The sequence below is a fragment of the Zootoca vivipara genome, chromosome 2, assembly GCF_965207765.1.
Source record: "Zootoca vivipara chromosome 2, rZooViv2.hap1.1, whole genome shotgun sequence".
Classification (NCBI taxonomy): Eukaryota; Metazoa; Chordata; class Lepidosauria; order Squamata; family Lacertidae; genus Zootoca; species Zootoca vivipara.
Genome location: NC_142584.1, coordinates 31,274,799 through 31,286,580, shown reverse-complemented (window position 1 = coordinate 31,286,580; position 11,782 = coordinate 31,274,799). Strand labels below are relative to the sequence as shown.

General features: G+C 42.4%; 1 protein-coding gene across 1 annotated transcript; it reads right to left on the bottom strand.

The window, feature by feature from the left end:
• Nucleotides 1-296: 296 nt before the first annotated feature.
• On the bottom strand, nucleotides 297-11,210 carry KCTD2 (potassium channel tetramerization domain containing 2). Its single transcript, XM_035104424.3, has 6 exons — nucleotides 10,781-11,210; nucleotides 9,148-9,256; nucleotides 8,338-8,429; nucleotides 7,453-7,548; nucleotides 5,833-5,958; nucleotides 297-3,945 (listed from the first exon to the last, which is right to left on the bottom strand). Exons 1-6 carry the CDS (start codon nucleotides 11,069-11,071, stop codon nucleotides 3,916-3,918), a joined length of 744 nt encoding a protein of 247 aa, XP_034960315.1. The 5' UTR covers nucleotides 11,072-11,210; the 3' UTR covers nucleotides 297-3,915.
• Between the last annotated feature and the right edge of the window lie 572 nt (nucleotides 11,211-11,782).

Here is an 11,782-nt window from a genome sequence, read left to right as displayed (position 1 = left end):
GGATGCGGGTGGCACTGTGGTCTAAACCACTGAGCCTCTTGGCCTTGCCGATCAGATCTGTACGGTTGGGAACATTGTCCCCACAGGTGGCCAACTTTCCTGTGAGAACAACTGCTCAGGTTTAAGTACCCCACAGGCCTACATTCTTAGCATCATGTACCGAACACAAGTTAAAATTCCAGGTTAGAAGTTGATGCAGTCTTTGTGACAGAGAAAACACACATGAAAGACACTCCCAAGCTCTCTTTACTACAGGTAGAGTTGTAGGGCGTAAGAAAATAGCTCAGATGCTCAAGTCATGTCAGAATCTTTATTGAAAAAAAAATCACAGCATCCCCATTATTATTCAAACACATTTAATAAACAAAGAGAAACAGTAGCAAAGGGCACTGACATGTGACGAACTGTACAAAACCTCAAGGTTTGCAGGCAAAACCTGAGGGTGAGGAGCCCACGGCCCAGCTGCGGAGGTCCGAGGAGCCAACCCCCACCCCCTTGTGGAAAACCCCCCCTCCCCTCGGACCACTCAGTCACCCCTGAGAAAAATTGATTAAAAATGTGCAGAAACAAAGACACTTTTAAGAGGTTAACTCCAACCTTGCTGTAACGGAACAATTGGCCACTGGGAAACTGGACCTGCTACTGGCCCCCAGGGGCTAGCTAATGTTTTAAAGAAAACCTCCTCAAGAGATGCAAATCACCCAGATAAAATACCCATCCTATCATTTGCTCCTCTCTTTTCATTTACTGCCTTCTGCAGGGGAAACAGGGTTCTTGCTTCTTTTCCAGCTTTTAGTTTAGGAGATAATGTTTGGACAGAGAGAAAGGCAAACGGAAGGGAAAGCCCTGTTGCTAAGAAAGGCAGAGATAAAAGTGGTGCAGAACATGGAAGCCAGTTCTTGAGACCAACAGGGCCTGGAGGTGACCTGTCATTGTGGGGGAAGAATATCACAAATGGATGAGCTAGAATGGTGCCTTGCCGTAGCTGGATTTCAAGCCCTTATACTAGGAAAGCCAATAGCTTTTCCAGTCCCTAATACTGTTTCTATCTCCAGCTAAACAGCTCACCACCCCAGGGAAGGGTCCCAACAAATTTGATTACTCTAGTTGAGAATACTTAACAAGGAAAGGTAGGGAGAAGGCAATTGTGTTCCAGTGAAGAACTTAACCCGCTGAAAAACTCTCACTAGTTGTTGTCAGCAGCAAGTGGAGTATATAGGATAGGACTACCCCATTTATTAGGCAGAAACACTGCTTCTCGGAGAAGTTTAACTGCAATCCCGCTGTAATGCATTGCATCAAGCCAGTTACGGCTCATCTCACAATCTGGTTTTCCTCCAGATTCCAATGGAGCCATTCCCAATGGCACAATATGGGGCAACAGAATGAGTCTATTTATCCAGTCTGTTATCCTGACATCAGGCACTCCTCTAATGGGGCTTCCCCATGCATGGTGTTTTTTGGTGAATATAAAATAAAGCAATGAGGTATTCATTTTGATTAACTAAAGCTACACAGTAAGGTCTCCTTCCAAGCAAACCTAACACTGCTACGTGCCCAGCAAGGTGGGGAATGAGTTGGGTTAGGCCATGTTGGAAATGGCAGCTACTCTTGGCATTGTCAGCCTGTTTTTCTTTCAACTAGTTTATAGCACCACTGCCCACTCTCGCCTCCTCCCTGAGAACGAGAGATTATGAGGGTATATGTGAATGCTATATATATATATATCTATATATATCTGCAGTTCTTATACTTCCTTGCAGCACATACACACCTGATTATTTCTCAGTTGTGGACATACACTGACAACAGCTGAAGGTACAAGATAGGGGTTTATGTACACATCACAGTGTTAAGTTAGATCCAGCCAAGACGTACAGTCTAATCATGCCAATACCAACACATTATAAACAGGAAGGGCAGGGCACGGCTGGAATGTTGGTTTAATTCAACAAAATATGGAGCCAGTTGAGTCTCGGCAGCCACGGACTGACCTCAAGACCTTTGGTACAGTCTTGTTGTAATAGAGACTGAACTAGGACATGTTATTCAAACCCTTAACCTACCAAAACTTCTCTGGAGGTGCGTTGCGGGAAGCTCAGTGATATATGCACATACAAACTGAAGAACGATGGAGGATGTGGGGCAGGGGAGAATTAAGTGCCAAACTTGATTTAAACTCCATGCAGTTTATCCACGATGAGGCCTTTAATGTCCCCATCAAAACTTCACGCACTGTCCTTTGACCCCACCCTTTTCACTTTTAAGGAAGAAATAGAACGAGAAGCCTCATCAACTCACACTATAAAACATAAAGAAGACACTGTGAATGCAATTCCTTGGTGGAAAATTCCAAACACATCAATTTGTATATAAGGAGTCTTCGGATTGTAAGCTGAGAGCTTTGATTATTGCCGAGGGACACCAAAGCATTTCATTTTTTTCTGAAACTTTGGTTCGTTATGTTTTGGGGCTTATCTCAAAGGCCCAGAAGTCAAGATGACTCACAAGGAACAAAGCCAGGATACGGAGGGGAGGTACCATGCAGCAAATGCTTAAGGGATTCCCATTTACCAACAACTAGGAGGGGACATTTCACTGATTAGGGATGGCACAAGTTCACCAACAAGATCAGTGAGTCCCATTTGGCTAAGATCAGAAGAGAGGCACGACATTTTCACGTCCATTCAAGGCATTCCAAAGGAAAAAAAAAACATTACAGAAGTTCGCACACCACTTTGGACAAGAAAAAAAAATCACAACAGTTTGGCAACTTTCACCACCGCCCCACCCCACCCCCCGCAATACCACTTAGTTATTTTGGGTAAGATAACACAATAAAAGGAGGTGGAGGATTGAAAGTGCAGAATCACCATGTGTAAATAAGGGACCCTCCGTCCCTGAATGTATTGGATAAAGAGTTGTTAAAGCCTACCAAAGTAACTAAGAGTACAAAGAAAACCTGCTTTTAATGCAGGACGAACAAGGGGGTCTTTTCATGCTGCTGAATACAAGACAAGGCAAAGCTGAACTTGGCAGGGACAAATCCTCCAGATCAAAGAGCAACCTATACTCCAGGCTCTGGCAGGAAAAAATGGGACATAAGCCCCATTGCCACGCTCCTCTGACATTTAGGAGAATAAGAGATAGTAGAAATGGATTTGAAATTTGCAGAAATAGCATATTTTTAAAGATGTGTGAATGGTGATGACCAAACCACACTGCGAGAAATGCTCAGAGCTTATATTTTAGTGTTATCTGAAGAAAAACCCTTCAGCCAAGGCCCCATGGTAAACATAACCCCACCCACTCCCAAATTAAAAATTGCTCATCTAACAGGTATCTGAGTCAGTAACAAATCCAAAACAAAAATAAAAAGTTTTTTTTGGGGGGGGGGCAGGAATGTTCTTGGTTTAGACATTTACTTTCAAATGTATTTTCATCAGATCTGGGAAAGCGTAAGTGTTATGAATTTCTTTAAAAATGACACCATTAAACCAAACTCCTCAGTCATTAGTCCAGACCATTGATGCCTGGGATATTTTAAAAGAGCCCAGGAATCTGGGCAGCCCTCACTTTTAGCCCTCTCTAAAGAGAGCCAAAAACACAATTAAATAAAAATAAAAATAAAATAAATCACATCAGTGCCAAGACAGAAATAAAAAGAAACAGGGTTAGTGGAGTAAAGGGGGGCTATCTGGCTGGAAGATTCTCTTCTTTCTTCATCTTCTGAAACTGGAGTGGGATGAGCCTTTGGTTTTCACCAGGATTAATTTTCTACTGGCAGGACAGGCTCAGCTTTGCTTTGTGTTAGTTTGATTACTGTACAAAAGCAAGGTTGGACTGCAGGAGAAATGCTCTGCCCAGCTAGATTGCCCTTTTGACATCTGGGAGTTTTAAAGTATAGAGCTTAGATTACATCCGTGATCCTCGTTCCTGAAGAATCTGTGGGGAGAGAAGCAGCAAGACAACAGCAGTTAGCTAGAATTTACGTGATTAGAACTTATTGCAATAGAGGGGAAAAGAAACAGAAGGAAAAATCTGAACTTTGTACCATAGTACTTAGCACCTGGCTTCTCATCCAGGGTATTATAGGAAAAAGTTATTAACTACAGGAAACTAAATACTCTACAAAATAAAACTTTAGCTGGTTAGGTTCTTTGTTATTGCTCAGCTGAATTATTTAGCTCCATGCTAAAATATTTGACTTTTGAGGCATACTTGGGCTATGCTGTGGCAGCTGGTTCTGTTTAATAATACATGTATAGTTTTGTTTTGTAGGCACCTTTGGTGTTGATACATATTGGCCCTTCCAGTTCACTTCTTGTGCTACACTTTAACTAGATTTCATCAACAGTTTTAAGCTTGTTTCATGGATTAAACTGCTGGGAATAATAATAATAATAATACCGGTAATAATAATAATAATAATAATAATAATTTTAATTTATTATTTATACCCCGCCCATCTGGCTAGGTTTCCCCAGCCACTCTGGGCGGCTTCCAACAGAAAAATAAAACACAATAATCTATTAAACATTAAAAGCCTCCCTGAACAGGGCTGCCTTCAGATGTCTTCTAAAAGGACTACATAATCTTTTAAATTGTTCTAACACTACAGCATTGTGTGGCTTGTGAATATTTGTGGATGCAGTCACATAGAAAGCTGCCATATAACAACAGTTGGTCCATTAGCTCTCTGCCTACACTGACTGGCAGCAACTCGCCAGTTTCAGGAACGATTCTCTCCCAGCCCCACCTGGAAGGGCTGGGGATGGAAAGTGGGACTGAGCTATAACCTATCCCTTATCTTAACCCACAGTTTCTCTCAATCTCCCTTCATTTTTCAGATCAATGTAAGATTTAGTGACAGAGGCTACAGGTTGAATCCAATGGTGTCTGTCAGGTTCTCTCAATGGAATGGGGTGGGAAGCCATTTTCTGCAATACCTCTGCAGTCTCCTTATTGCCCCCCACCAAAAAACCCCACAATATTCTAGAGGGTCCTCCAACCCTCTTGAGCAGATGTAGAATATGTGCTTAGAGGGCTGTGGGTAGAACTACTGAAAATTACTCCCCTCCCTGTTCCATGGATGCCTTATTGTCAAATAGGCACCGTTAGATACAACCCTATAGCACAAATATATTCAGAAATGTTAACATGGTCCTTGCCAACCCCTTTATGCAGCACTACGTTACACATGGGAGACATGTTATGTGCAAATTTGCAGCAGTGACAGTGCTAAAGAGAAGACCAGACTCTCTGAACCTGCAATCCTATACATACTTATCTGGAGTAACCCCACTGATACAGACAAGATTTACTTCTTAGCAGACATTGCACTGAAATATTAAAAGCTCCCAGAGACTCTTTCAGAAACTTTATGGAAGTTGGAAGCAGGGAGAGGAACTGTTTCTAAAGATTACCATTAGGAGAACATACTGAAAACTCGACAGCTTCTTTACCAGATATTTTTGGAATTACAGTAACTGATCAATACACTAGGAAATATCTACCACCACCCTTGTACATTTTTGCCTCTCTCATTTCAGTGGCTTATTGTTATACTCCCACAATTTCTAATTGTAAAGTATCGCATTTATCTTAGACTTTTATGTTGTGAACCACCCTGAGATCTACGGGTACAGGGTGGTATAAAAATTTATTATTATTATTATTATTATTATTATTATTATTATTGACAAAACTCTACTAACAGGAACTATACACCTTGCAACATCAAAAGCAAGCTGCCTCCTATATTTATTCCATTCTGTGTTCAGAAACATTAATGTGATCCTCAAGGAATTCAATCGCAAGCAGGTTCCTCACCTTTGCTTTCTCACTAGGCTCTATCACTATGCCATTGGTAGAGTTATTGAGCTCTCTGGACACAACACATAGAAATTCTGCTTGGTCTTCATTTCCATAGTTATAAGAAGATCCAATACTGATTAGCTAATGAAATAAAAACAAGAGAATGTAAAAGTTAGAAGCAGCAATAAACAAGGAATAGTATGGAATTAGCCTTAAAATACTAGGCTAAAATGGGTTGGGGTTCTCCAGATGTTGTTGCACTCCTGTTCTTATCATTCACAGATAGTGTAAGAAATAGCCAGTTGTGATGAAAAATGTAGTTCAGCAACATGTGGAAAGATACAGGATTCCCATCACTGAACTAAAATACTGTATGATCTTGGTTTGTATCTAGTCTCTCACAGTGATCAGATACAGATCTGCAGGAGGAAGCATTAAAGAGTACAAGACGGAGCACTCTGCACCTTTATATTCCTTCTTAACTTTTAGAAGGTTTAAGGACACATCCATGCTTTAGTTTGAGCCCCGAAATGCTGTGATTCACAAAACCAACAAGCAACCCATGTGTATTTTCTGTCAAGCTATTGTGCTCCTTCTTGTTCTTAAAATTCCACCAGTGCCATTTAAAACTATACACAGATGCATGTAGGAAACACCAAACAAGGAAACAAAGAATTTAGGACTGAGTTGTATCCTTCTAAATTACTGTGTGTGCAGAATGACTTCTGCAAGCGCGATAGAACTGGACTTTTACTGGTTTATTTAAAAGCATTTCTAGGCAGCTTAATATTTTTTTAAAACCTTTAGCATTATGGAAAAGTAGCAAAAAACAATATTATAAAAACAGATAGAGAAGACAGGGACTAATGCTAGTTGTTTAGCCTATAAGGATTGCTTGAGTTGAACAAACGAGCGTCCAAGATGGGGAAAAATGATAGTCACCAGCTCATCAGTACAATGACTTTTATACTTGCAAGTGAAGCTCTACAGTACCCCAAATCAGGATTGTGGGAAGCTGCCATCCATAAATACCCCCCAAAATGCATTTTCTTAGGCAAAAGAACTGAAGTCCTACAGAGCCCCCTAATGATGGTTCAATATAATAAAAAAGAATTCCTCCTCATTAAGAGGTAATTGAACTGACCAGAATGCATAAAACCAGAAGTAAATAAAAAACCAATAACCTAACAAGATTGGAAGCATTAGTCAAAGTACATTCTGCCACAGTCTCTCATAGCAAAAGACTGAGCCCAGCAAGTTGTGCACTTATTTATGAGTGGAAGATTAGCATCAGTCAACAGTTTCAATGCTGACAGCATTTATCAACTAAAATGAAGAGTGAGGAAGGGCAGAGGCTTGTTATCAGACTTCCCTAGAAGATAATCGGCAATATCTGTTAGAGGCTCAGTGATCAGACTTCTCTCCAGGCACCAGCAGTCACCATGATAATTCCCATATTCTCTAGATTCTGAAAAGGTGAAAGGATAACCCACTAAAGCATTCGTTATTCACTAAGCTGTTGACAGCCCCTTCCTATCCATAACAAATAATAGAGGTGGAAGATTAGCCATTATATAAGCCTTGTGAATTGGGCCCCTTCTTCCGGATAGGGAAGTATTCTTTAGCACTGGATACCTGTTCAAATTTCCACCCATCAGACATAGTGGACACCATCTGGGTGAGCTCTTCCTCTTGGCACTGCAGGACTCTGTAAACATGCTTGACAGGTCCCTGGGACACAAAGGGGAACCAAACAATAAGTTAGAAATTAACACTGTGGCTTTGTCAAGTAGTGGTAGCTTGTTTAAAGAGGCTTAGCTTCAAGGAAATTAGTGTGTCATATGTCCTGTTGATTCCTGAGTTCTCTGGTGCTTTTAAGAAGTGATTTGTATGCAGGCTATTACCAGTAATGTTCATATTGTGTTTTACAGCTGTGCTGACTGGATTGTTGGAGCTGCTGTAAAAGAAAAAGCTTTAAACTGTGTTTGTATTGTTCTACATGACGCTTGCCACTTTGTGAGGAGGTTCTCCCCAAAAGCAGGATACAATTCCATTAAATATAAATAAATGAATATTGCGACAGAAGATGGAGCATTCTTTGCTGTCCCTTCCCCCTCATTTCCCAGCAGTTCATGAAGGATTTGAGTGAGTGAAGAGCTGCTTTGTCTCCCTTTCTGTCAGCTCCTGCAAAGGTTCAGCAGGAGCAGTGAGGCCCTTGTTGGCACCTCTGGCAAAAGCTCAGCGCAAGGAAGAGAATACACCTCTCCTTTCATCCATCACTTGGGACAAGAAAGGATGTGTGGCTTCTTTCCCTTCTGAAACAGCACTGAAGCGCTGCTTGGGTTTTCTGCAAAAGCCCATCACAACAGCAAAGAAAGCCAGTCCCCTTCTCCAAAGTGTATGTCAGAGGGAGAGAGTAGCAGTTGACCACAACCACAAATAAAGGAAGGCTAAGCACAAATTTGCCCTTGATTCCAGTTACAAAAATCCCCCCCGTCTATTTTCTTTAACATGCATTACTTGAGAAGTTCTGCTTTCATTGTCCCGTATTCGCTCCTTCACCAACCGCACTAGAGATGCAATGTTGTAAAACTCAGCTTCTTCCAGCACACCTAGGAATGAGAAGGGGAGGTGCAATTAGGAAGATTGTTAGCCTTAAAAAGGGAAGAATGCTGGAAGCAATATTGTGCTAACCCCAAAGTCTTCTGCAGATTACTGAAGCCTATGACACTGCAGAATTATTTTTTTGCATACTGTATATATTTTAACCTAAATAATTAATCTGCAGATCAACAAACGTTATACTACCAGAATCTCAATTTGCAAGAGCAAAAACAAAGGCAAAATTTAGGAAAAAATGCGACCACAAACAGCTGCAAACACTTCTATTTCATGAAGAGCAGAAAACTAGAACTTAGGGATTCATGAAGATGTGTTCCCTCCATTTGAAGCTCTTCACAAAAAGGAGCTTGCATTTGCAGACCACACTTCAATGGAAAACAACAAGTTAATACAAAATGCCACTAATGTTTATTAACAGAACGCCTTGTATCAGAATGATGTGCCTCCATGAATAAAGCTGGTTTTGTACTCCTCCTCCATAGGTCAATCTAAAATAAAACACTTATGACACATAAAGATGCTGACCAAGGCCTCGCTCAGTCACAGGAGTCAATGCACTCAAGACCATGGATTTCAATGGGCTTAAGTGCACTAGCTCTGGGCTGAAATGTGGCCAACATCCATTAAGCTTCCCTCTGGTTTTCAAGGATATAGATTGATTTTTACCTTGCCCAAGTCAGACAAAGCACCGCAATCTCCATTTCTTACCTTCTTCTGCCAATTCCTTGTTTATTATGAGTTTTCCATGCCGGAGGTAGTTCAGGATTGGACCAAAATATGTGGGATCCCTATCAATGAGATATGCCCCCGTTTCATCCTGTTAGAGATACACCAGTGTCAGATTCTGATGCTAAAAAGGACAATTCAATGGAATGAAGACATTTGGCTGGGCGGGGGGGATTAGTCTTACAAAGGTTGAGAATTTGGTCCTCTGCAAAGAATTACCGTTCTTCTCAGGAAAACCAGTGGGCTCTTTTAAACTAGTTGAATCATCTACAACAGACAGAAGTTAGATTTAACATGTTGTCATGGTTATGGTGGAGGCTATGGGTATCTTCTGCTGAAGTAGTGGAGGTGGCTGGGAAAACAGTGCAGGCAGGTTTCTAAGCTCTGACGTCAAAAGCTTTTTATGCCTACCTTTACTGTAAGATGATACCATGATATAATTTTAAAAGGTAGGGTACCACCTATATGGCGATTCCACCTAATTACTTAATCATATGCTTATTTACTTGAAATAAACTGTTCTTGCATCTATCAGCAGCATTCTCCTAAAAATCAGTGAGATCAGTTCCTGAATTGTCATGATATGACAATGACAAGCAGCAAAAACCCTAACTTTTGCAACTGAATTCATAAGAAATACTTTTGCCAATCTAAACTGTCAGTCTAATCCAAACTGAGTTCTATTGTGCGTCAAGCAAACATGAACTCAGATCACTCTTTAGTAATGGTAAAAAAGAAAAGAAAAAAAGATTCTGCTGAACACAAGTGGTGCAGTGCAATCAATTCCTTTGACTACATGCTCAGATGTTTTGTTTGTTTGTTTAAGATCACCAAGGAAGCTATAAATAAGAAACAGAGCTTACCCATTCTCACTATGATTTAATTATTCTGGGAAATGGCTTTTGTTCTATTCTAATATTCTAAAATAATGTCTTTTACAGAGGGCTCAGAATCTTCCACAGTATTTAAACACTCTCAGCAATTATCTGCTGACAGAAACCACCCTATTCACAAGTATTTTCACTTTGCACACAAGATTAAAGCTTCTCCGTTTTCTAATTTCCCTAAAACAAAAGCAGAGGTCATACTATTGATGAATAAGAGTACAGCACTTGTGTAATGATTGCATAGTTAATATATTGAAACTACTTACAGCCACTAGAGGGGCTATAAACTGTCACTGAAGTGGGCAGGCACCCCACTGCCACATCCACCGGGAGCAATGCCCCTTTTGTGTGGATCCCTTTCTTTTTTTGCTGAGGAGTTCCGATCAAGGCTTTGGTGTTAGCATTGATGTCTGCAAAAACACACCCTGCAAAGTATCCTGGGAACTGTGGCTTGCTAAGGGTGCTGAGAACTGTAGCTCTGTGAGGTGTAACCTCTAGTTCCCAGGACTGGGGTGGGGTGGGGGGCTGTTTTAAATGCATTGGGTGAATGAGGCTTAAATGCCTATTATTCCAGTGATCGCAGCGGGAAGGAGACGAGACGAAAGGCATGAGGGCTACCGGGGTGCGGAGAACATGCCGTCGTTCTAGGAAAGCGTCCCAGGTGGCGCCGGGCGGTTAAAGAAGAAAGAAGTCAGCGCTGCCACTCCACACCGACCCACCGGACTCACCTTGTCGGAGCCCAGTTCGGGCCCCTCCTGGCAGCAGAGGCGGCAGAGGAAGGACTTGGGCTCTCGGCAGAGTGTCTGGCGGGTGCTCACGAAGTAGGTGCCGCCCACGTTGAGTCGGACCCACTTGGAGCCCCCGCCGCCGCTGCTGCTCCCGCCGCCCCCCGACCCGGCTCTCTCAGGCGCCGGCGGCTCCGGACTGCGCGGCGGGCAAGCGGGCGCCGCGGCTGGACCCGGGAGCGGGCTGGGCGTGCGGCCCCGCGGCGGCCCTTCTCCGGCCACCAGCTCCGCCATTCTGGGCTACGGTTTCTTCCCTGGGCCTAAGACAGGCAGACGGGCAACGGTTGCTCCAGCTCAACGGCCAGGTCGGAGAAACTGGAGCTGCGCTCGGCGGGGCTCGGAAGCCATCACCCCAGTCCCTGCTGACAGGGAGAGCCGGACTTCCGGGAGGAAAGGTCACTTCCGGGTCACCAACCGTTCTCTGGGTGCAACAGCCGCCGAGGCTACTTTAAGCGCCGATTCGGCCTTACATGCTCCTCGTTTACTATTACACAGTAATGCTGAAGGTAGCCAGCAGAAGCAGAGAATAAGAATAATGATGATGATTATGATAATTAATAATAATAATAATAATAATAATAATAATAATTTAAAGGGAAAAGTCTCCAATAGAACAAGGCATTAGTGGAAACAGGATTCCGAGACACAGGAAACAGGATTCCAGGAAGGAAACAGAAACTTCGTTCCTAGATTACCTATACCATAGACACATAAAAGTTTCAGAACGGTACTTTGTTTGCAGAGGAGACTTCCTAGTTATTTTCGAATCCCCTTTCCCCGCACTGGCAACGTGATGAAAGTGACAGCTGCTGATAGGAGAAGATAAAGGATTTAATTGAAACTGTGATTTGGCAGCAGCGGGTGCTTCTGCCACTTCCTTACCCGCCCAAAGAAGCAAAGAATTAATCCTCGTCTGTGGAATAAATAATGTGAATGTTAATTTGG

Coding starts and splice junctions, on each gene's coding strand:
- KCTD2 (XM_035104424.3), bottom strand. CDS start 11,071: ATGGCGGAGCTGGTGGCCGGAGAAGGGCCGCCGCGGGGCCGCACGCCC. Junction 9,257..10,780: donor CCGAACTGGGCTCCGACAAG/GTGAGTCCGGTG, acceptor TATCTCTAACAG/GATGAAACGGGGGCATATCT. Junction 3,946..5,832: donor AGCCTAGTGAGAAAGCAAAG/GTGAGGAACCTG, acceptor CTCTCCCCACAG/ATTCTTCAGGAACGAGGATC.